The sequence below is a fragment of the Camelus bactrianus genome, chromosome 19 (genome assembly GCF_048773025.1).
Source record: "Camelus bactrianus isolate YW-2024 breed Bactrian camel chromosome 19, ASM4877302v1, whole genome shotgun sequence".
Taxonomy (NCBI): Eukaryota; Metazoa; Chordata; class Mammalia; order Artiodactyla; family Camelidae; genus Camelus; species Camelus bactrianus.
Window position 1 is genome coordinate 8,011,776 of NC_133557.1, and position 27,122 is coordinate 8,038,897.

General features: G+C 37.8%; 1 protein-coding gene across 4 annotated transcripts in view; it reads right to left on the bottom strand.

Moving 5' to 3' along the window:
• PTPRA (protein tyrosine phosphatase receptor type A) overlaps window positions 1-27,122 on the bottom strand; it is a 115,854-nt gene that overhangs the window by 54,680 nt on the left and 34,052 nt on the right. For all 4 annotated transcript variants that reach the window (XM_074347013.1, XM_074347015.1, XM_074347014.1 and 1 more), the window contains exons 3-4: window positions 4,279-4,357; window positions 3,253-3,594 (exon numbers count right to left, since the gene is read on the bottom strand). In XM_074347013.1, the coding sequence (XP_074203114.1) occupies window positions 3,253-3,594; window positions 4,279-4,357 (421 nt within the window). The remainder of the gene's footprint in view (window positions 1-3,252; window positions 3,595-4,278; window positions 4,358-27,122) is intronic.

Here is a 27,122-nt window from a genome sequence, read left to right on the forward strand (position 1 = left end):
ACACTTAAAATAATTTATCCTACCTATATTCTCATATATGCTTGAATAGACAAACTATTATTTGTAAGAGTACTCTAACCTTAACATTGGCTAATAGGGGAGATGGGATAAACACGTCAAGGTAAAGCCACACAATGAAGCAGCTCCTTACTATAGGGTAATCGAAAGAAATAAAATGTAGAAATGTACACTGTATATTAATCATCTGTGTTATAAGTGAAAGAAAAAAGGTATGCATGTGTATGTATGCATACGTATGTTTTATACTTGCTTATTTTAAAAAAGAGAAAGACTCAAAGCAAAGGTCAACAGGAAAGAAAAACTAAGATTAAAGAATTCAGGATATATCTAATATCCAAATAGTAAGAGTTTTAGAAGAGAACAGAGAGAATGGAACAGGGAAGAAAATTTTTGAAGGAATGTAAAAAAATTTTCCAGAACTGAAAGACTAAAGCTCGAAAGGTCCTATCAAGTACCCAACACAATGAATGAAAAATACCCACATCAAGACATTTCTATGAAATTTCAGGGTACCAACAATGAAGATCTTAAAAAACACACAAAGAATTAGGAATCAGGACAGCAGCCTCTAAGCCTAGGAATTAGAAGTCAGTTAGGGCAATGCTTTAAAAATTCTAGGGAAAAAAATATTTCCTCAAATTCTATACACACCCTTAAAGGTATCTTTAGACATGTAAGGTCTCATGCAATTTACCTCCCATGGACCTCTTTCTCAGGAAGCTACTTGGCGACATTTCTACCAAATGATGGGGTAATCCAAGAAAAAAGACAATATGGAAGCCAGGAAGCAGCAAAGGGAATTTCCAGAACAAGAAAGAAGGGAAATCACAGGCTGACACTTGAGCAGCAGCCCCGGTGACCAACTAGCCTAGACCTGACTAAGACATGACAGCGGAGGGCTCAGGAGGAAGATCTCCAGGTAAAAAAGAAATAACAATTATCTAACAGGTCTGACTTTGTGGAAACCTGTATTACGAGGCTATGGAAAGTGTGGGAAGAACTGGACAGCAACAGCAAATAGAAAACCAAACAAAAAAATACAAGGCAATTATTAAATCCAGAAAAAAAATTGTATAAGAAAGAAAAAATAACCACATTATACCTACAGCTCAGCAGGAAATAATATTACATAGTCATAGTAACATAAAACATCAAATACTGATTTTACCAAAAATTATGATGTAACAATTACGGGAGAATTGGTAAAATGGTAGTGATGAGAAGAATTTGGATTTCAGAGTGTGACATCCTGACATACAATGAAGTTTTCCTTTTACTGATCTTGAATAAAAGTCACCAGTGAAACAGTCTCATCTCCTCTGAGATAGGAAATGTGTTAACTATAAATAACTGGTTTCTCAGCCAGAGCATAATTTGAAACCACGAGAGACGACAGAAAACTCTGCAGTTCCCTAACAGCAGTATGGAAAGACCACAAAAGTGAGAAATAGGCCCAACCCGTTACTTGACAGATCTACTTGCCTTAGATCTAAGGCAAATCATTTAACCTCTACAGTCTTAATTTAAGCATCTACTAAAAGGAGATAATTATCCTGGTCAGCTTACAGAATTGGTAAATGAAAGACTGGACAGAATAGAAGTTAAGAACATATGCTGTGAAAGACAGTCAGGCCTATGTGAGACTCACCTTTTCCATTTACTAATTCAGCTTGTACAGGTTATTTTGTTTTTCTTCTCTAAGCAATGGCCATAATTTATAGAAAGAAGTACATCTGTACCATTATTCACTATGTGTTTGCATATAACTGAAAAAAGTTTTACAAAATAATATATGTAACATGCAAAGAATAGAAATGGAATAGGACCATCCATTAACACAGATACACACAGATTTGTGGTGGACCACTGATTTCATGAATCAGTCATGATCTATACTTTAAAAAACACTCCCTAAGTTACAGGTTACAGTTTCATCATCATAAAATTCCTTCACTGGTAAAACATAAAACAGAACCTACTTAAAAAAATCCATAGGCTATTTCATAGAAGTTACTTCTATGAAACTTAATATAATGCCTAACACTTAAAATTAGTGCTTACCATGTGCAGGATCCATTGTAAACGTTTCACCCATATTAACTGATTTAATCCTAATAAAGCAGGTACTATTATCATTAATATTCATTCTTACTTACAGATGAAGAAACCGAGGTACAGAGGTTAAATAAACTTGCCTATCATCACACAGCTAGTGTATGGCAGAGCTGGGATTCAAACTCAAGAACTGTGGCTCAGAAGATTGTGCTCTTAACTGCAAATTGCTGCATAACCTTTACAGTGGAAAATATGGGATTAAAGCTGGCAGGTATAGGGTCTGAATTGTAAGGTGTCATCTACAGTAACCAAATGAGACTCAGTTCAGCAAACATGCCCCCACGGGCCATGTGTGATTCCACCAAGGGTCACTCACTGTCTAACAAAGATATGAGTCAAGGGGATGAGATCAAAGAAGATGAACAGTGATTTTTGCTAGAAAAAGGAATGACAATTACACAGCTTTCAAGGAACAACAATTTCCTTTACTACTCACAGAAGTCCTTTGAGGGGCCCCCAACCTTCTTCTATAGACCAGGACCCTAACGTTCAAAAAGGTCAGAAACTTGCCCTACCCAGCCTGGTCTCAGACTCAGGTCTCTGATTCTATCCTGGAAGCCACTTCCACTTCAATCAGTGACTGATTCAAGGAGAGAAGTGGGCTGGGCTGAGGCCCAGAACAAACTGGCACTGCAACTTAACTGTTTCCCTGACCTCTTTTTCCTAACTCCACTCCCAGCCACAGGCCTTCCACTCCCATCTAACTGGTTGGACACCCAGCCCCACTCTTCTTCCCACGGTCTCCATGGATCCCTTCCTTTTCAAGGGTAATCCTATTACTCAGTTTCAGTATCCTTTCATCTTCAGCCTCTTGCATCATCAATCAGCTCCCCTCTTTCTCTTGTATTTTCAACCTTCTCTACCTTTTAACATAATTAAGTCTCCCCGATCTAACAAGGATCCCATGCAAAGCAAGACATCTTCCAGAATCTACTTTCCTCTTAACTCTATGTTAACCAGACATTCCTGAGAATTCCCTGTATCTAAGTTTCATTACTTTCCTTTGGCAATTTTACCTATTTCAAGAAATTTTATGGCTAGAAAACCCCAAAATAATAAAACGGTAAATAAACTTAAAGAGCAAAAGAAAGAACAAATAGAAACCATCTCTAGTACCTGAAGGAGGGAAAGTTTCCGGAGTGGTTGCTGCGGTGCTGGCATTCCCTTCCCAAAGTTCTGTCCTGGCATCTATGAACTGCTGATCGGGAAGCCATGTTCCATTTGGTGAAACTGTAGTGACTACAGAATTGGTGCTTACTGTTCTTGTGGTCCCATTGTCAGAGTCTGAAGAATTAACAGTGGTTACATAGGTGGGTCCCAGAGTTAGATTTAGGCTGAATGTTGGTGCCACAGAAGGAGAAGTTACTGAAGAAGTAGGATTTGAAGTTGTGGTCTCTTCTTTAGGTGATTCTGCTGTAGATACTTTAATAGATCTTGTAACACCTACTGAAGGTGAAACTACAAACACCAAAAAAAAAGAGAAAACATTGAACAAAGAATTTGATAGCTCAAAAGTTATGAGGCACAAAGGCAGCAAGCCCTTACTACACTCTCAAACACTCGGAGACCAAAGACCACACACACACACACACACACACACACGCGCGCGCGCATACACGTGTTTTTATTTAATGTTGACCCTCTCTCTCCACTTCCAAAGGACTACTGTTTAAGGGAGGGAGAAACTGAATTCTCTACTTAATTTCTCAGAGTCAATATACAGGAATCTCAAGTAGCAACAAATTCTTTTTTCCTTTCTTTCACTTTCCAGGAATGAACACATAATCTCTTTATTTAAAGTAGTATGTGGTGGGGAGGGTATAGCTCAGTGGCAGTGTGCATGTTTGGCATGCATGAGATCCCAGGTTCAATTCCCAGAACCTCCATTAAAGAATAAATATATAAACCTAATTCTCTCTCCCTCAAAAACAAACAACAAACAAAGGAGTATGTGGTATACAGAACAATCCTCAGCATATGAAATGACTCAGGGATTTCCAAAGACACCTATTTTACCACCGATTTTAGTAAAACTTTAGTATTTTCTCTTTCTTTTATACCACTAAGGCCTTCATATTTGGGTCACTAAATTTAAAATAGAAATTCTATTCCAAATACTAGTCCTATTAAATGGCAATTTACCTATAGTAGTGTTGTTGGCACCAACATGTATCAGACCACTGCCAAGCAGAACAAGAAGGAACCAGATATCCATGTTGACCTGGAAAATAGAGAGTCATGTTAGGTAAGGGTCCCATAATACTATGCCCAAACTACTCATCAAAGGAGCAAAATCTTTCTAGCTGTGATCCTGTGTACACACAGGATCAATCGATCTTTTGGCACACTTCCCCAGGAATCCAATTAATTAATTGAATCTTTACACAAATATAAGTAAGACTTAATAACACTTTTTAGAGCAGTGATTCTCAACCTTGGCTATACTTTAGAATCACGCAAAGAACTTTAAAAAGCCCCTGTGCCAGACTACATCTCTGGGGGTGCAGCAATCCTTTTAGAAGCTCCCCAAGTAATTGCTATGTGCAGCTTTAGTGGCTTCAGAATGACAAGTATGGAGAAGGTAGCTGATTGCATCAATGTAATGCTCTCCAACGCAGAAATTATACAGGTGTTCTCAATCTTTATTTTGCTTCAAACCGTATCAGAGGACCGTGGCACATTCCCGCTGGTATTAGTGGCTCATTCATCCATTCAGATGTCTGTACCCTTTACTAAGCTAGGTACTAGGGAAACAGTCAGGCAGCAAAATACTCAGACTCACAACCTAGAGGTAATTCAATACAGTAGTGATTCTCCAACGGAATCAGGACATGCCTCCCCAAGAGGCACAGGAGAATCTCCAAGGGAGGATGGAAAAATAAACATCCCAGGAATTTGCCTCTGGTACCAGCAACCATACCTAGCAGAGACCTGGGTTCAGCCGGTGGCCTTCCCATGGTACAGCCATACAAGATCTGACCAGTTCCCTAGTGACCATAATCTAAAATTGGGAAAGCATACAGTTCCCTCCATAAGGGTTAGGAAACAGACTGGAACGCTGATTACTGTGTGTGTATGTGTGTCTATTCTTGATAAATCAACAGGAAATGGTTTTGGGAAAAATTACTATGTATTTGGGGGAAGAAGGTTAGACCACCACCTCATTTCTTATACCAAAATAAAATCCAGATGGGGTGAAGAATTAAATGCTTAGAAACACGTTTTAAAAGGGAAAAAATGAATATATGAGCTCAGGGTGAGGAAGGATTTTCCAAAGATAAAGGTAATGTAAAACATCACAAGGAATAAATCACAAAGGTAAAAACGGATTATCTAACAATAAAAAAAAAAAATTGACACTACTAAGTCAATCATAAACAACGTTAATGACAGGAAGACAATCTTGTCAGGATGTTAGTTCTTCCCAGTCTGGTTTTGTTGCCATCTCAATCAAAATCCTACCAAGCTAGTTTGTGGATATCAACAAACTGGTTCTAAAGTTTATATACAGATGCAAAAGACTGAGAACAGCCAACTCAACACTTGACAGAGCAGAGGAAAGTTGGAGGATTACTATAAAAGCAAACAGTAATATAAGAAAGCAATAGTAAATAAGATAGTGTGGTACTGGGTAAAGAACAAACAGGTCACTGGGACCAAGAAAGAGAGCCCACATACAGAACTCTCATAAATTTGACCAATTTATCTTTGACAAAGGAGCAAAGGCAACACAATGGAACAAAGACAGTCTTTTCAACAAATGGTGCTGGGATGGTTTGGCACACACATACACACACACACAAAATCTAGACACAGACCTTACACTCCTCACAAAAATTAACTCAAAAGGAATCACAGACCTAAATGTAAATGCAAAACTGTAAGGCTCCTGGAAGCTGACACAGAAGTAAATGTAGATGACCTTGGTATGGTGATGACTTTTTAGATATAGCACCAAAGGCGGAGCCTTTAAAAAAATAATCAATAAGCTGTACTTCATTAAAATGGAAAACTGCTCTGCAAAAGGCAATGTCAAAAGGAGAAGACAAGCCACAGACTGCGAGAAAATATTTGCAAAAGACATATCAGTTAAAGGATTGCTGTCCAAAATAAAGAACTCTTAAAACTCAACAACAACAACAACGACAACAAAAGTATCGACCCAATTAAAAAACGGTCAAAAGACCTAAACAGACACCTCAAACAAGATACACAGATGGCACCGGAAACTGAAACAACATTGTAAACTGACTATAACACAATAAAAAAGAATTTTTTAAAAAGATATACAGATGGCATATAAGCATATGCAAAGATGCTCAGCAACATATGTCATTAGGAAACCGCAAATTGAAACAATGGGACACCACTATACATTTATCAGAATGGCCAAAATCCAAAACACTAATAACACCAAATCCTGGTGAGGATGTGGAGCAACAGAAACTCTTACTTACTGTGGGAATGCAAAATGGCACAGCCACCTTGGAAGGCAGTTTGGTGGTTTCTTACAAAAGTAAACACACTCTTACCATATGATCCTAGCAATTGCACTCCGTGGTATTTACCCAAGAGAGTTGAAAACTTAATGTCCACACAAAAACCTGCTTTATTCATAACCGCCAACACTTGGAAGCAACCAACACGTTCTTCAGTTAGTGAATGGATAAATACAGTACATCTAGACCATGGAATATTACTCAGTACGAAAAGGAAATGATCTATCAAGCTATTAAGGGACATGGGGTAAACTTAAATGCATATTACTAAGTGAAAGAAGCCAATATGAACATGCCACCTACTGTATGATTCCAACTATATAACATTCTTGAAAAGGCAAGACTATGGAGACAGTAAAATCATCAGTGGTTGCTGGGTTAGGGAGGAGAGCAAAATGAAAAGGTGAAGCACAGAGACTTTAAGGGCAGTGAAGCTATTCTGTATGGTAATACAATGGTGGATACATGTCATTAAACATCTTTCCAAACCCACAGAATGTATAATGCGAGAAGCAATCCCTAATGTAAACTATGGACTTCGGGTGATAAGATGTCAATATAGGTTCATCGACTGTAATAAATGTGCAGGATGTCAGCAGTGGGGGACGTGTGTGTGTAGAAGCAGGGAATATTTGGGAATTTTCTATACTTTCTGCTCAATTGTGCTGTGAACTGAAAACTGCTCTAAAAAATAAAGTCTACTCTTTTTTTAAAAAGGCACTGAACTGGGAAAATTGTAACAAGTAAGACAAAGGATTAAAACAAGAACTCTTATCTTATAAATAATATAACTTTAAGATTCTAACTTTGAAAAATGTGAAGAACCTAAATAGGTATTTTACAGAAGAGGAAAACAGCTAAGAAAATATACGAAAAAGTGTTGACCATCCCCACTAACCAAAGGAATATAATAAGAGAACATTTTTACTTACTTTCCAAATTAGAAAAGATGAATGACATGAAATATTGAAGCTGGCAAGAGTCTCATGAAAAGAACTCAAATGCTGGTGGGAAGGCCTATTAGCCTATAATAACAAACTCCTTTCCAGAAAGATTACACTAGAATCTTAAAGGTGTCCACATTGTTCTCTGATCCATTTCTAAGTTACTATTCTTGAATAAATGTAAATAATCTGAAACTCAGATTAAAATGATATACAGATATTCACTAAGTGGAAAACAGAAACAATCCAAATATCCAACAGTGGGGAAAAAAGGGGAAAGTTGCTAATTAGTATCATGCTGCTATTCAAGATGATAACTGTTGCTGTTTGATACGCTACATTCAAAGAATTTAAGAAAATACAACAAACCCTTCATTTTTAAGCTTAAAAATAAAAGCCAGATCAAAACCGAATCTACCATTTGATCTCAGCTAAAGTTATACATGTATATATGCATATGAATGTATAGGCATGAAAGTAAGACCGGAAGGAAAAACCTACAAACATTTTGGCACAGTACTTTCTGATTTTTATTTTCTTTATATTGTACTTATAAGATTTTTCAGATAAAGAGCATCTTTTTATAAATAAAAATAATAAGAGTTAAAAAGAAAACAGATTTCACTACACAGAATGAATATAAGAAGCAAAACTAAAAGAAGGAAAGTGCAGAAGAAAGAGAAGCAAAAGATACAAGGGAAAAGAACAAATGCATAGCAGGTGCCAAGTTGGAGAGGACTTGCATGCAGAAACTAGGGAGAGGTAGGTCAGAATTTAAGATCCATGTCACTAACAAGATATATCCATAGATCACAACCAGGAAAACCGTAGTGAAGATCTCATTCTTCCCAGAGAATATGAAGACCCTCAGGTAAATTCCTGTGACTTCCTGACCGCCTGACTAACCTTCAGCCACACCCATGCTTTACTTCTCCTCTTCTGGTATCCACGTCTTCTATTCTGAGTATCCAAATCTGTCAGGATACAGGCTTCCTCAGTCCCCAAGGATGCCATATGCAAACCATTCTTCCTGGAGTCTGCTCTAACAGCCATTGTTCCTGAGGGCTTTTTCTGGTACTCACTTGTCTCTGACGACACTGCAATGTGGCTCACAGTTTTCTTCCCACCCCAAAGTCCTAATATTCTACTGGAAGACTGTTCAACATCCCCAGAGATGACAGTCACCACAATTCACATCCAGACAAGCCTCTGAGTTCCCTGACTTACTCAATTCCAACCACCTTATCCCTCCACTCCTTGGGGGCTGGTCATGGCAATGGCTGCCCTCTAGGTTTTGTCAGCACCAGGAAAAGTTCTCCCACTGAACCCCACCTTCCCGCTCTGCAGCCGACACCCTTACCCTCACAGTTCTCACTCTATTATGTCTACTGCATCTGTTCTCTGAACTCCTCCAGGCTTTGTGTCTCTTGAACCTCCCTTGAACGTTCTTTCCAGTATCTCATCCAGTCTTTATTTCCCTTCCTACACAACCAAGAAAACTTGGTGTCAGTTCACTCCCTTGCTAATATCCTAAATTCTTTAGCTACGTTTTTCTTCTGTTACACCTACATGGGGAAAATAACCCCAAATCTTGAACTAATCCAACTGTCAGCCCTACACTTGGACTGCCAAATGCTCCTTAAGAAAATCAAACAACCCACAAGATTGATACCACTATTTCTGCCTCAGTGGAACTCTGAACACTTTCTGTAATCTTTCTGTATTTCCCTACTCATTCCCCCCCCCCCCCCAATCCTCCACAGCAATGATTTCAGAGAACCTCCTCTCCTCTCCAGACATCTCCTCTCACATCCTTGGCTACTGGTCTTACCTTCACCTTAGAGAAAACAAAAGCCACCGGACCGGCACAGCCTTAACTCACAGTCACCTTGTTTACAAATTTCCTCCTTCTCTGCAATTCCTCCCACGAATCTCAGTCCCCTAGGAACCTTGTCCTATAGATCCCCTACGACCGTCTCCTAGATTTAACTCCTCCCTTTCATAACAGCATTTAAACACAATTAAGAATTTCTCAAAGAAAAGAAGAATCCTTTTCAATCTACTTCAGTCCTCCAGCTAGCATTCTCTCTACTCCAATTCACAGCCAAATTTCTAGAAGGAGTTGTCTCCATGGCAATCTGGCTTCTTTTTCACCATTCCACTAGAACAACTACCTCCATATTTTAAAAGAATGAGCTCTTTAAAAGTATTTCCAACTCACTCACAAAGGTCTAATTTCCCTGATACATAAAGGGCTCCTTTTTTTTTTTAACATTTTTACAGCCGTTAATTAAAGATTAAGAGATGGCAAAAGAGATGAAACAGACAATTTATAGAAAACCAAATAGTCATCTTAAATAAAAGATGCTCAACTTCACTCATGATCAGAGAAAGCCAAATTAAAGCTATACTGGGGTATCATTTTTCACCTATCACACAGGCAAATATAAAAATCTTTAACAACACCACATTGGCAAGGGTTTGTGTGAACAAGCACTCTCATACGATCTGTAGATATTTATCTCAATTATTAAAGTACCAACCCCTTGACACAATTCTACTTGAGAACTTTACAGATACACTTTAAAAGTGACTTATGTACAAGATTACTCAGTGCAGCACTGTTTGCAATACAAAAAGACCAAAAAAAAAAAAAAACAAAAAAAACAAACAACAAACCTAAATGTTTATCAATGGGAGAGGGAGACATAATTAAATAAATTATGGCATATTCATGAATAGAATACTATGCAGCTGTTAAACAGAATGAGGAGGCTCTTTAGACATCTTTTTCTTTCTTATATGTTATTTTTGATAGGGTAACAGTGCCCTAAGTAAGGACAGAATTATGTATTTCAGGAAAGCCAAATAATAAAAAAAACTCGAGCTTATACATTTTTCCATTTTTTCAAAAACACTTGTGAATCGTAACGTAAGCCTTTGGTATGTGAGTATAGAATAACTGAGCAGGGAGGCGTTGGGAGATGAGTCATGAAGGTCTGGGTAGTTCTCTAATTTATTGGTCACAAAGGCACACACACTGTGTTCTTTCTCCTACCCCACCACACCCAAAGGGCTAATATGCAGTTCTTTTTTCATTACAAAGATATTTCTTACTTAAAAAAATGTGTTTCCACTGCACATACATTAGGGTACTCAATCAGGGCAGTTTAACATTCAGATAACAGAAGAAAACCAAGATGTCATTAGCAATTCTTAAAAGCCTTAGGACAAACAACAAAGGAAGTTCTGAGAAATCACAATTATTGTTTTCCTGATATTTGAGTGTCTAAGAACATTTCCTAAACGTTTGTAAAATTCAAATTCAGCATCAGAGATCTGAGATATTCTCCAGGGAATCATGAGGAGGGTCTGAATTTTGAAGCGGGGACGTGGGTGGTAGGCAGTGCTCATTAACTGTTAAATCACTCACAACTGCTGTCCCATCTCAAAGCCCAGCCTGCACTGTGTTTTGTATCGCCTCCTCTCACTTAATCCTCCCCAACCCTATGATGCTAATATTGGTGTTACCACAATTTACCATGCTGCTTACCTTGTGGGATAGGGAGTCTCTCTTGAACCACAGAAACCTTGGATGTTAAATTTATAAACAATCAATTATACATGCTTACACACATTTCAGGGGTGAATTATTTGAAATATGTATCCTGCACCCAAGATGAAGGAACCATCAGAGCCATACTACACATCTGTTACGGAAAGTTGTTTTTTTTTTTTTCGCTTCTGGCCAAAGAAAAACACTCCTTGCTCAGACATACACTCCCCATCAATGAACCCTGAGGTCCTAAGAGACATGCCATTTTCACCTAAGAGTAAGGGGAGGAAGAAAGAAAGAAAATTGTGTGCTAGTACTAAGGAGAACACATCCATTCCTCAGTTAGGTGTGGACAAGTAACTAAGTTCTGAACAAGGAGGTAAAAGGAAAAGTATTTTATGAGAGCTCTAGGAAGGTAGTTTAAAAGGGAGGGTGGGCATCTTTTTTCCCTGTCCTGTCTCCAGTAATCTAGAATTTAGATGTGATGATTAGAGCCCCAGGAACAGCCATTAAGACCCTGAAGTGACTTTCAAGATAACAGAACAGAGAGCTAGAAAGAGACTGGGTTCTCTAATGACACTGCTGAACTGCCACACCAGCCCTGCTTACTTTCAGATTTCATATACACAAGAAAGAAATATATTTTCTGATACATGCAACCAACCCTAATCCCGATACAGACAGTTATAATTATAGGGTAAGATGACCAACTCCTAACATTATGACTTGTGATGGATGAGGAAGAGAAATGCTGAGGGTGCTCTGGAAGGAGCTCTTGCCAGGAAGCACAATGCTGCCTACATTTGCTAAAGAAAAAATGTTATAAGGAATCAATATTATGAAGTTTCCACTAGCAAAGGGGAGCTCAGCCAATCTGCACATTCCCCAGAGTTTAGACTCAGGCTCTGACAGCTTCCCTTCAGAGTCCATCTATTCAAAGATACATTAGTACTGATAAAATATGATCAAGGGTCGGGTACATATTTATTCCAATATCTGGCCTTTTCTCTCAGTTAAATCTCACAGCCATCTACAAGAGAGATACTCCTCTTACTCCCATTTTGAAGATAAACTGAGAGATGGTCACATAGCTGGTAGTTGTAGAAGTAGATTTCAAATCCAAGTCTACCTGACTTTTCTTTACATAGTACTATTTGACCTTTCAAAAGCTTAAAGACTATTGAAGGATGTCTCCCAGGTGTGGGAGGAACAAAGAAATGGCAGCTAGGACTGTTAAGCTCTGCCAGGGTCTTCTTCGAGAGCTGTTTAAGCTCTCTGATTCGAGAAAAGGCACCTAGAAGGAGAGTTCAATTCAGTTCCTTCAGCTAATTGCTCAGTCAACATTTTATTATTTATTATTAAGAAGAAAAACTATTTTTACAACTACACCCTTGGTTGCCTGCTATGTGGTAGGCAGGTAGGCACTTGTACTAGGCATTCTATGTACTTTAACCCAATTAATCCCCCCAACCAATTTAGGAGTTAGACATTGTTTTTCCATTCTACAAATGAAGACTCTAAGGATCACAGAGGTTAAGGAATTTGCTCGTGGCCACATACCTATTAAGTGGCTACCAGAACTGAAACTCAGGGCTTTTAAAACTCCAAAGTTCATGATCTTCCTTTCTTGTTTCACCAGACACTGAGAATATACAGACAGATTAGATATGGACTAGATATAGATTACCATCAAGGAGTTCACAAACCAGTAGTGAGGCACAAATGAACTATCCAAACCCTGAAAAATTCACCTGGCATAAGGCTAGTCAGTTAACAGTGAAGTGAGATGCTGGAACTGCAGACCAGAGAAGGAATTTTTAGAAGGGTTACTGCTTGAGATGAGCTTGGGAGGACAAAAAGCAGTTAGCCAAGAGAAGGGTCGAAACAAGAAACAGTTTTTTTAAGCAGAGAGGTCTTTGAAGCTTGAAAAAGCCTATCTGACTCCAGAAATGGCTAAAGAACTAGGTAAGGCATCAAACAGGACCTCAATAAACATCTGCTAAATGAATGTGAAAATGGCAGACATGAAAGATTGAGGTCTGTGAAGATATGTAAAAGAAATGCAGGAGATGAGGCCAGAAGCAGCAGTGAACAGATGACAAAGGGGCCTGTAGGCCACAATAAGAAGTTTTGACTTTCCATTGAATACACTGAGGAACCACAAAAAGCTTTAACACAGGGAGGGTGACCATAACAATCGGGTTTTAAAAACAATGACTGACAGTAGGGTAGACAGTGGTGTGGTCTGAGGTTAGGAGGGTTGCTGATGAAAGCCTTCAGGAGTAATCTAGCCAACAGACCAGGAGGACCTCAGAGCAGGGCTGATAAGTTTACAGGGGCAGAACTGGAGACTTAACAATGAGATGCCAGAGGTAAGGAAGGCCCAGGTATCTGACTTAGAGGAATCTAAATACTGTAAACAGGAGGATGATCACTTTGGGATGTACCACAGGGAAGGTGATGAGCTTAGTTCTGAACACTGAGAATGGCCAGCACTACAGGACATACTGTACCTACATGGGGAAGCGGTGGGGGTGAAGGGTAGGAGAAGGAGCAGAATGGCAGAGAGGCAACGACAGAGCAGCTGCCATGAAAGTCAGGCAGTAAGCCAAAGAATGGAAGAAGGCAGCTGTTAAGACTGACAAAAGCAGCAGTGAGCAAGCCAGGCAGGAGACACGTGACAAGCACAGGAGGCAGGAGTAGGTGGGTGTTGATGAGTAAAAAACTGATACATGCCACCAAGGGAGGGTGGAGCAGGAACAGCACACTGAATCCTTGCCAGTGAGAGAGAAGAATCTGAAAAACTGCTGAAGGGCTTCTGAAGAAGACCTGGAACAAAGAAATCAACTTTCATTATAGGTCTTCTATTGAGAGAAAGTGCAATAAAGGTCCAAAATAAAGGGCAGAGTCTGAAGCTCTCAAGAGAAGCTTGTTTCCATAGATAAACTTAGGTAGACAATGAAGATTACCATTAATGCTGCAAGAAATTGTTAAATTCTATTTTCAAGTTACACCTATTGGGGCCTAGAGAAAAGATGAGATTGGAGGCAAGGAGGTCAATTACATTACTTCATTAAACAAAACAGTTTGGTATAAACATACTGCAGATAAAGACAAAGGACAATATGGAAAAGTATTTGTTCTGCTTAAAGCATACCTTGGAGTAAACTATTGGATATATGAAATCAGAATATAGTACAGGTTATATGCATAAAATAAATTTTAGAAACAAACTAGGGATGAAGCTTGGCCAAGATGGTGGATTAGGAAGACACTAAGCTTACCTCCTCTCGCAGGCACACCAAAATTAGAATTATTTGAAGAGTAACTATTGATGCGAAAGACTGGAATCTAGCAGAAAAGATCTACAGCTAAAGAAATAAAGAAGGAAACCACACAAGATGGGTGTGAGATCCATAAATGAGGACAACTATAATTGCAGAGGTTCACCCCAAGCAGCAAGGGGTCTGAGTCTCACATCGGGCTCCCCAGCCCAGGGGTCCTGCACAGGAAGACAAGCTCCCAGATAGTTTGGCTTTGAAGGCCAGGGGCTTACTTACAGGAGGTCCCAGAGGGCTATGGGAAATAACCTCTTAAAAGGTGCACACAAAGTCTCATGCTTCGGGATCCAGGACAGAAGTAGTAATTTGAAAGGAGCCTGGGACAGAGCTACTTGCTCATCTTGGAGAGCCTCCCAGAGAGGCATGAGGCAACTGGAACTCACCCTGGGGACACAGACACTGGTGGCAGCCATTTGGGGGGAGCTTGTTCCACCATATGCACATTGGTGCTAGCAAACATCATTTTGGAATTAGTTGAGAAAAAAAGAGGAAATAATTCCCAACTCGTTCTAAAAGGTGAGTGAAACCTGACACTAAAATAGGACAAAAATGTTACAGGAAAGGAAATTATAAGGCCCACTTCCACTCAATAACAAAGATTGAAATATCCTAAACAAAATATTAACAAGTTGAATTTGGTATATAAAAAAGGTAACCTATGATCAATTTGAGTTTATCCAAGGTGTACAAGGATGTTTTAACATGAAATCTATAAGTATAACTCACCCATATTAAAGAAGATCATATAATCATTTCAATTAATGTAGAAAAACCACTGGATTAAAACACATGAATTCATGATTTTTAAAAAATCTCTCAATTAGGAATTAAAGAAAAACCTCTTAACCTAATAAAAGTTATTTTAAAGCAACAAAACTTTGCAATTACCATCTTCAATGGGGAAACACTGAAAGTATTCCCTTTAACATAAGGATAAGACAAGCTGACCCACTATTCTATTCATAATATATGAGATATGTGTATGTATGACTGACACATTATGCTGTACAGCAGAAATTGACACATTATAAACTGACTATATTTCAATTAAAAAAAAGAAAGAAGAAAAACAGTATGAGAGGTCCCAGCCTTTGCAGTAAGAAAAAGAAATGAGAATCATAAAAATTAGATAAGATTACATATTTTCAGGAAATATTATCATTTACATAGAAAATCCACAAGAACATATAGGCAAATTATTAGGGGAGCTATCAAGGTGACAAGATAAAGGTTTTTATACCCAGTAAAAATAGCCACTGATTTGCACTCAGGAGAGTGCTTGTTAGGTTAAGAGAACAAATCATAATATAAATCATATAAAATTATTATGATAATTTATATTATCATATAAATTATAAATGCTGGTAAGAAGGAATCAGACAGAAAGAAAAGGAAGGTATACAAGAAAAATAAAGAGAACTGGTAGAAAAGTGAGGGAGCTTTTATCTTCAAGATTTTCTGTGAAGTACATAGCAAAATTAAAAGCAAAAAAAAAAGAGGAGATCGTGGGATAAAGTTTTAAGAGTTGATAAGACTAATACTGCTGCTGCAGAAAATGGCTGTAAATGTTGACAGTGGGCAGCCCTAAGGGCCTAGAAAAAAGTGCTCTAAGCAGTGATGTTTTGGAGAAGATACAGAATTAAAGTTTTCTTGGGTCAATGTAACAGAACTATAAGCAACAGGGTTGAGTACTAGCAAGAAAATAGCTGAACTGCTGAACCAGAGTCTAGCCTTGATAGGAGATACTAACGATTAGAAAAAATAAAGGATTTAAGTGACTAAAAACTCAGAAGCTATTGGAGAATATTTTATAGTAGGAACAATAGAGTAAATAAACTGGAAAGCCCTCAAGAGACTAATTTCACCAGAACTGTTTGGAATTCATTGTAACTGATAGGCTGAAGTCCTTGAAAAAAATAAATAGAAGTGGCTAACTCTTACATAGAGTTGATCCTTGGAAAAAATGGGGATTAGGAATGTCAACCCACCATGAAGTTGAAAATCCACATATAACGGATAGTTGGCCTTCCACATCCGTGTTTCCTCACCCTCGGAATTCAACCAACTGTGGATCATGTAGTATTTACTACTGAAAAAAAATCCACATATAAGTGAACCTGCACAGTTCAAACCCATGTTGTCCAAGAACCAACTGTAGTTGTAATTTCCTTGAGATATACGGGTCTCAGTGCCAGTAAAATGTAAATCCTTAACTACTCCCAGTAATGCCACAAGCTGTTTCATTACCATCCCTTCAAATTTCCATGTTTACTTTCCTCCTCTACTCCTGCAGGCAAAACTTAAACTATTTCAGCGCTGATTATCTTCTTTTAAAAAGTTAATTAAGAGGATGTCGGCTGTTTGAAGCAGTCATCAACCTCCTATCCAACTGATTAGACAGAAATTATCTACTGGCCAATTTTATTTACAACTTTAACGTAAACAAACTTTGGCCTACTAATTTGGCAAAAATCAGGCTGCAAGTCACTAATATCTATTATATACTGGTGGACACTGACTTTTGTGGCTATGGCACTAATCAATACTGAATTCTCTCATCTGGGAGGAGGACTGTTCATATATTCAGTGTCTGCAAAGAGCTCCTGCTGAGCTAAACACAGTGCAGTGTGTACTCTACGAAAGAGTCCATGAGACAGGCATGGGGGGTGTGGGGTAGTTTAATTCTTTCACAATGCCTGTGGAGAGTCTGGCAGTGATGAAAGCCTAGAAAATTCATGAAAGGCCTTTTTATAACCAGAGTGAATGTGGAGCACAAAAGCAAAGTCAGATGACCTACTTAAAGCTTTGCTTTTACTGATGCGAATTCATTCTTATTCCAAATTAGTCTCTTTCTAGAAAAAGAAAACCTCACATAATGGCTGGAAAATTAAGAAACGGGGAGTATAACTCTACTAAGTTTCCATCTTTCCCTCTCAAATTTCAGCTCGAGACCTAGGTTCTATGGTCAGAGGCAGAATACATTTCACAAGGCTCTATGAGTATGATCTTGCTTATCTCAGTGTAACAACATGTTCTCTGAGTGCTAGCTATGAAGAAATTTAAATTCTATAATCCATAAATCAGATCAGAAGTTCGGGCTGGTAATATTATAAGAGGAAATAGTTTCCTAACTTCTTCCTGGAAGTTATACAAAGCAAATGGATGGTAAACCTGTCTGGCAAGGTAAGGACAGCCAAAGTTGCTTCAAAGCAGGGAACCACTCATTTGTTAATCTGTTCAGCTAAACTCCTTGTCTTGTGCCAGGTGGGGATGCAAAGGAGAAAGAGGCTCCTGTCCCTGAGGCGCTCACATCTCAAGTGTTTTCTCACCCACCATTCTCATGTTACCCACACATTTCAGGCTAGCCAATAAAACTTATCATCCAGGAGGTAGATGAATATGACTTTTCTTCATTTTGATTCATTTACTCTTTCCTTTCAGTAGAAGAATAAAATGGAAAATCCTTATTCTTCTCTTCTATGATTAATTTCCCATTAAAAACGTGATCTGATCTGTTCTCATTTTGCTGAGTCTACAGGTGTAGAATGTCTACTATACATGCCAAACAGTATAAACTTGTGAAGAACACAAAGAAATCTGACATGGTCTCTCTCTTCATGTGCTCCTTTTATTACTAGTCATCCCACCTCCACATTTGTCCTCTGCTTCTCCTCTCCCTCCATGTTGCTTTGAATGAAGAATTAGGTAAACTTGTCAAAGATCACAGAGCTAGATCTAGAACCTAGATTTGTCAATTTCCAATTCACTAATCTTTCTAAAGGGAAATGAAAGAAAAATGGTGTGGTGGGGTGAAGGTGGCGGTACTGTCCCCCAGAACTCATTGTTATGGTTCTAAGTGAATCCCAATTCTCTCCCCCACCTTTCTCCCTCCCCATTTTTTTTTCTTGCCATTCATTCTTTATACTGGCACTGCTGCTGTTTGAAAGCTTCTGCTCCTGATCCTCTCACATCAGCCAGGTCTCAGCTTAAACAAAACCTGCCCCAGTTAGTTATAATAGGACCATGCTCACTCCCTCCTCACTCCAAATATTCATTACCATAACAGTCTATTCATTGCTTTCAAAAAACTTAATTGCATATGTATTTACCTGTCAATTATAATCAAGACTGTGCTCCATGTGAATCAAAGACCTTGTCTACTTTGCTCACATGACCGACCCAGCACCTAGCAAAGCTTCCCACACATAACAGGTATCCCACGTAACAGACTGAAGTCAACCTACCCCTGCTTAAAAGTAACTCAATCGCTGAAACTGGATTAAAATAATTCCTGATCCCTAGGCAAGCCCAGAAACAAATATAAATCCTCTAAAGGAAGATATCATCCTGGGTCTCATATTATTTCTACAAACAACTTTAAAAATATAACATCTGGTCCATGAGGAAATAACATGAGAATCTATAGAAAACAGACAAGAATGGTACCACAGCATTGAGAATTTCAGCGAAGAGTCAATGCTATTAAAAATGTAATGGTAGAACTCAAAAACACAACACCTCACCAAACAGAAATTTTATAACTGAGAAAATACAACCGATTTCAATAGAAATCTATTAAAAACAAAGATTTCAACAGAAGGATTTAAGAACAGATAAAATACAGCTGAAGAGAGAATTCATGAAATGAAAGATAGGTCAAAAAGAAGTATCCAGAACAAAGTAGAGGGAGGCAAGAGGATCAAAAATACACAAGAGATGAGAGGATATGAACTACAGAGAATATAAGTGAGATGATCTAACCCGTATGTAATCTGAGTCCCAGTCAAGAAGAGAGAAATGAAACAGAAGAAATATTTGAAGAGACAAAGGCTAAAATTCTCCAAAACTGACAAAAGACATCAAGCCACAGACTTAAGAAATTTTAGGAACCCCAAGCAGATAAATAAAATGAAGTCTGTGTCTAAATACAACAAAGTAATACTTCTGAAAATAAAAGAATTTTCTTTCTTTAAAAAATTTAAGTATTCAGAAGAAAAAAAAAGAGATACTGTGGCAGACTGCAAAGGTGGCTACAAACATCCCTCCAGTTCCTGGGTGTACACCTTTTATAATGAGACTTCGGTACTCCTCCTACCAAAAGATAACATTTATTTCCCCACCTCTTCAATTTGAGCTGGGCTTATGACTTGCTTGAGTCAATAAAATGCAGTGGGAGGGATGGCATAACTTTGAAGTTGAGGCCTTAAAAGACTTTGCAGCTTCCATTTGGCTCTCTGGGAACACTGCTGCCATAATGTGAAGAAGCCCTGGCTGACCTCTTTACATAGAGAGCTCCAGCAGAAGTTAACACCAACAGCCAGACATGTGCTTGAGACAATCTCAACTCCAGAATAACCACCAGCTGACTACAGCTGTAGGAATAATTCCAGTCAAGACCACAGAGGAACCAAACAGCAAACCCAGCACAGGCTCTGATTCACAGCACTGAAAACGAATTACAGATCTTACTTGACTTTTGGTGGGGTTATGTCCAGATAAACTTATTTTAAGTTGAAAAAAGCCTAAGCCCAAAATGCATTTAGTAATCTAACCTACCAAACACAATAGCCTAGACTATCTTAAACATGCTTAGAGTGCTTACATTAGCCAACAGTTGAGCAACATTTTATTTTGTAATAAACTGCTCAGTATCTCCTGTAATTTATTGAACTCTATACTGAAAGTGAAAAACAAGAATGGTTTAATGGGAACAGAATGGTTCTAAGTGTATATGTTGTTTATCCTTGTGATTATGTGGCCGACATGGGAGCTATGGCTCGTTGCTGCTGTCCAGCATAACAAGAAAGTATTGTACCATATATTGCTAGTCCAGAGGAAAAAAAAAAATCAAAATTAGAATGGTTTGTATTGAATTTATATCACTTTCACACCATCATAAAATTGAAAAATCATAAGTCAAACCATTATAAGTCGAGGACTATTTGTAGATGGTTGTTGCTTTAAACTACTAAGTTTGGAGATCTTTGGCTTTGCAGCAACAGAAAATAGATATAGAAATATTTTCTTCAAAAAAAATTAAGAGTAAACAGCTGATCATAGTATTTACATATTGTTAACTTTATATCTCAATATTTAAGTTACAAGATATCAAGGAGAAAAGTTAACACCATCCAAAGATTTGTATCTTCTTCTGAGAAAAGGGGTGCTAAGTTTTTGACTGTATGCAGGATAGATGTATCACATGGTGGTGGAAGCACAGCCTTGCTACTGTCTTTATTTGGAGATTAAATATGGCTTAAGAAGTGCATGTGAGTACCAAGTTGACAAGGGATAGACTTGTAAGGTTAATTTTATGTGTCAACTGGCTGGACCATGGTCCCTTGATATTTGGTCAAACATTAGTCTGATGTTTCCATGCAGGTATTTTGGGATGAGATTTACATTTAAACTGGTGGACTTTGAGTAAAGTCTGTCATAATGTGAGAGAGCTATATCTACCCAGCTGAAGGCCTGAACAGAAGAAAAGGCTCATTTCCCTAGAACCAGAGGGAATTTTTCAGCAGACTATCTTCAAACTTCAACTTTCTTGAATCTCCAGCCTGTTGCCCAAACCCCTCAGCAGATTTTGAACTTACCAAGCTGCCATAACTGGGTAAGCTAATTCCTTAAAGTAAATCTTTTTATATATACATGCACACATATCCTACTGGTTCTGTTTCTCTGTAGAAGCCTGACTACTACAGACAGAAGCCAAAAGACAATGGAAAGAATATCTTCAAAGGGCAAAAATAACTGCCAATCTAGAATTCTATACCCAGTAAAAATATCTTTTAAGAATCTTGAGGTGAAATTTAAAAATTTTCTGACCAAAAAAAGTGAACAAAATTCAACACTGGCAAAACTATTGTAAGAAATTACTAAAGGATGTTCTTCAAGCAGAAGGAAAATAATCCTCGAAAGATTCAGAAAGAGTGAAGAAAAATGAAAATGGTACTATGTGGGTGGATCTAAATGTACACCAATCATAAAAAACAATAATGTCTTCTGAGGTTTAAAACATATATGATTAAAATACATAACAAAAATAGATATATATGGGGGGTAGATTAAAGAAATTTAAAATGTTCCAAAATCTTTGTATTGTTTAAGAACCAATGTACTAACATACTATTAATATTAATTTAATAGCCTAGATTACTTGTTATAATCTCTAGAGTAACCACTCTAGAAATTATAGACAGAGTCTATAACTTCAAAGATAAGAGGGGAAAAAACTGTAATAGTAATAAAAAAGCCAATTAATCCAAAAAGCAAGAGAGGAGAGAAAAAGGAACCCAGAACAGATGTGTCAAATGGAAAGCAAGGATGGCAAATTTAAATTCAAATATATTAATCACATTAAATTAATTAAAAGCTCCAATTAAAATATGAAATTATATAACCTAATAACATAAAACCCAATTACGTGCTGTTTGCAAGAAACATTTAAAACATAAAGATATAGGAAAGTTGACAATAAAAGAACAGAATAAAATAAACCATGAAAATACTAGGATAACTCTGATATCAATATCTGACAAAGCACGTGCGTGCGCACGCACATACACGCACACAAAGTAACTGCAAAAAAATCTTAAAATTCTAACCAAGAAAATGCAGGATATGTTATAATTATACTACATGACTGAGGAAGGCTTACTTCAGAAATTAAACAACAGTCTACTATCAGGAAACACAGTAATAAAAATCCCCACAAAAATAATTCAAACTATAAAATGCCACATGATTACCCTGATGATTGCCAGAAAAGCTGCTTGTAAAACTCTTGATTTTTAAAAAATGCACTCATTAGACAAAAATATTTATTGAACACTCATTTTGTGCTAGGTTCTAGTCCTGATACTAAAAATGAAACAGTAAGCAAAACCTAACTGAATACCTGCCCTCATGAACCTTACAGTCTAGCAGCAAAAAAGCTGACATTAAACAACTCACCTAACAGATAAATGTGAGAAGAGAATTACAGGACTCTAAGAGCCCATAAGAAAATCTAACCTAGTCAGGGAGCTTAGTAAAGCTCCCTGAGGACTTCTGACTCCTGAACTGGAATATCAAAGATGAATAGGAGTTAAGCAGGCAAGGAGGCTGTGGAACTCTATTCTAGCCAATGGTCTCAGAAATGGTGCAAGGCCTAAAAGAAGCCATTGTGTCTAGAGAACAAAGAGTAAGGGAGAGCATGGCACCAGAGAAGGCTGGAGATGTATGCAGGTCAGGACCACGTAAGGCAGATTTTTCTTTGACCTAAGAGCATTAAGAAGCCTCTGAAGAATAGACGCATGACTTCTGCTTCTACTAGAGGGTGATTTACCTGGCAGGCATTTTGGAATGAACACTCTGGATAGGTATAGAGCACAGAGGTCAGGATGTGGGTATATCAGTTAGGAGGCTAGGTTACTGGCAGAGATATAAAAGTGTTACGAGTAGGGAGATATTTAGGAGGTAAACTGCACAGAATTTGATAAAGAATTTGCTCCTGAGCTGAGGGAAAGGTGTCAAATGCTACTCGTTTCTGATTTACCTAGCTTGTACCATTCAATGAGTCAGAGAATGAAGGAAAAGAATCACACTTGTGAGGGCAACTTCTCAAAAATCCTTAGAAACTAGAAACAAAAGAATCTTTCAGCTGAGAAAATTATCTCAAATAATAGCCAATGACATATTGAAAAGCGAAACACTGAAATCATTAAACCAGGGTAAGAAAAGCATGTTGACTGCCACTACAATGATCTGGTAATGTTCTACAACAGGGGCTGGCACACAGTCTCTGTTGCAACTACTCAACTTTGCTGTTGCACCATAAAAGCAGCCATTGGCAATATGTACATAAATGAGCCCAGCGGTACTCCAAAGAAACTTTATGAACATTGAAATTTAAATTTCATATAATATTCACGTATTATTATTCTTTTGAGTTTTTTTCCAACCACTTAAAAATGTAAAGCCCACTTTGAATCTGTATGTCATACAGAAAAAAAACCAAAAACAAAAACAACAAGCAGTGGGCTGAATATAAAAGATGGGCCAGTTTGCTGACCTCTCTTCTAGAAGTTCTAGTTAATGGGGTAAAAAAACAAAATGAGATGTAATTATTGGGGAAACCCCCCAAAACTTATTTGCAGATGCAAGACTGTGTACTTAAGGAAAAAAAGTACATAGGGGAAAGCCTAGTGTACATAAACTAATGTTTATAATATAAAAGTGAAACAGGGACTTCTCAGTTCAGGACAAGATGAAATAAGCCTATTTCACCCTATTTCTCCCACTAATTACAACAACAACAAAAAAAACCCCAGACAAAATTCATGAAGCAATCGACAGAACATTCTAAAAAGAAGAAAAAAGAAGGTAGATTGGTTAGGGACCATGGGACACAAGGACTGATCCAGCAGGAAGTTTCCTATTTTTGGTTTGGTTTGGTTTGGTTTGACTTCTAACATGTTCTGCCCTGAGCTCTGGAGAGGTTCATAACCTGAAAATACCAATGAGCACAAATTAAAAAGTGCCAAGAAAAGCCTGCTTTCTCTAGATACAGGACCAGGAAAAGGGTGGCACAGCAAGATGGAAGTATTTTGACGATATCTGTCCTATTCCAAGCAAACAACAAAAAAGTGGCACCCCTCCTTCTCCCACCAGGAACTGTTTCCCAACCCGGCCCTGTATTAATGAGGCAGCACCTCCCCCGCCCCCACCAGGCTGCAGCTTCAGAGAATGTGGGTGGAGCCCTGTCTTCCATTTCCACCCTGGAACAACAAGGTGGAGCTCCAATCCCAGCTCAACTAGAGAATGAGGGAAAGATTATGATAAAGAGGAAGCCAGATAACTGATTCCTCCATAAATATCGATACAAAATCCTAGACATACCTCTCAGTGACCCATGTGTAGGAGTGATCAGAAACACAGCAAAACGTTTCAGTACTAAATACTGTTCTGAAATAACGCCCAGGTTTCAAGTTGGTCTTTTCATAGTTCACAAGTAGGGCAGACCAGAATAGCATAGCAAGACTTTGAAAACTAAACTGACTTTTGAACCACAGGCAACAAAAGTTGGCCAGGGTATGTTCTAAACCCAAACAGGTTGACTGCCTGTTAAATAAAAAGATGTAAATAAGAACCAGAAAAATCAAAATGTCTAGGATGTGATCCAAAATTACTTGTCATACTAGAAACCATGAAAATTTCAACTTGAATGAAGAAAAGGCAATCAACAGATGCCAACACCAAGATAATACAGATTTTAAATTATTTGGAAATGATTTTAAAGCAGATATCCTCAAAATCCTCCAAAAAGAAATTGTAAATACTCAGTAAACAGAAGATATAAAGAGTATTAAGTGGAAATTTTAGAACTTAAAAAATATAGTAACTAAAACTGAAAAACAAAAAACAAAAAACACTGCATGGGCTCAATAGCAGAATGGAAATGACAGAAGAAACAATCACTGAACTTAAAAACAAATCAACAGAAAATGTCCAATCTGTACCACTGAGAGGAAGGAGATTAAAAAGAAATGAACAGAGCCTCAAAGTCTTACGGGAAAATAATAAAGATCTAACATTTGTTCCACCAAAGTCCTCAAAAAAAATGAGAGGAAAAAGAACTCGGAGATGAAAAATTATTTGAAAAATAATGGCTGAAAACTCTCCAAATTTAGTTAAGGATATTAAACCTTCAAAGTGCTGAAAACTAAAGACAAAGTCCTGAAAACAGCTAGAGAAAAACAATGCACTACTTGTAAGAGAAAAACAATTTGAAAGACAGCATATTTTTCATCAGGGACCATGGAAGCCACAAGAAGTGTACAATATTTTTCAAATGCTAAAAGAAAGAATCAAGCCAAAATACTACACAGAGTAAAAATATCCTTCAGGAATGAAGGTGAAATAAAGACACTGGCAAATGAAGGAAATGATGTGTCAGCAAAATAGCTCTAAAAGAATGGCTAAAGCAATTTCTTCAGCTAGGTAGCAAACGATAACAAAGAAATCTCAAATGCCAAGAATAAAGCTAGTAGAAAGGGGGTGTGCACACACAGGTACATGTTATACATGTACTGCATATATATATATATATATATATATATACACACATACATATATATATATATGCATAAATACATATGCACTAATTAAACAATTCTCTGCTTGAGGTTTTAAAATTGTTTGATGACTGAAAGTAAAAAGAATAACACAGCCATTGAGGACACCACAAAAACTGGTTCGAACCTACTAGGCCCAAAATGGTGAAAAGGTCTGCTTCCAGGAGAACTTGAGCCTCCTTATTATAAACTCATTGTAATGTATTAGCATGCTAAATGACACACCCACAGGAATGTTCTTACGCTGATCATAAAAGGCCAAAAAGTGGGCGGTGGCCCAATTCCTGGTAATTCCCACCCCTTTCCCAAAATAGCTGGACTAATCCTCCCACTTGTTAGCATATGAAATTACCTAGTCCTTAAAAACTAACCACCCCCACATCTCGAGGCCTCTCGCCTTCTGAGATAGCCCATACTCTGTCTATGGAGCGTGTTATCTCCCTAAATAAACTTGCTTTTATGCTACCATGGCTTGCTCTTGAGGAAGCCAAGAGCCCTCACCTGGTGGGGCACATCTCAGGGACTCGCCTGAAATCTGGGATATGACCTTCCTCTCGTGCCCCATTTTAAAACTTAAAAATTTTTAGTTTAGCCCTTGGAACTCAGGGGAGACGGAAATGGGGAGTTAGTGTCTAATGGGAACAGAATTTCAGTTGAGAGATAGTTGGTGGTGATGGCTACACAACAATGTAAATGTACTTACTTTATTCATTCATTCATTCATTCATTCATTCATTCTTGTGGGAGGAGGTAATTAGGTTTATTTTTAATGTCAGTACAGGGGATTGAACCCAGGACCTTGTGCATGTTAGGCGCACACTCTACCACTGAGCTATACCCTCCAAGTATACTTACTTAATGTCAATGAATTGTACACTTAAAACTGATTAAAATGGTAAACTTTTTGTTTTGTGTATTTTGCCACAAGAAATAAAGAAAAAATATGTATATGAAAACATTAACATGTAAAATCTTTTTGATGCTGTTCTCTCATACCTCCTCCTTTCCCCACCTCCTGCCAGAGGAACCACTAGACTGACTTCTATCATCATATCTTCTGGCAACTAAACACAAAACTACTTTTTTGGGTCTGGCTTCCTTCACTCAAATCTGCAGGATTCATCCATGTTGTTGTGTAGTTGTTCATTCCTTTTTATTGCTGAGTAGAAATCCCAGTGTATGACTATATCATAATTTATCTTTTCACCTGTTTTTAGACATTTGATTACTCCCCATCCACCCTTTTTTTTTTTGCCATAATTAGTAAAGCTACAAGTGAATATTCACAGGCAAGTTTTATGTAGACATGTTTTCACTTCTCAATACCTTGGAGTGGAATTTCTGGGTTACTGGATACATGTATGTTTGTTTACCATTGCAGAAATTACCCAACAGTTTTCCAAAGCTGTAGTCCTCGTTTACACTGCCACTCAAAACTTAGAGCAATGGGAAAGCTGAATAACGAAGACCTGTTTTTCCTTTATAACACAAGTTGTTATTTAATGCTACATAGACCGAGCATTGTATTC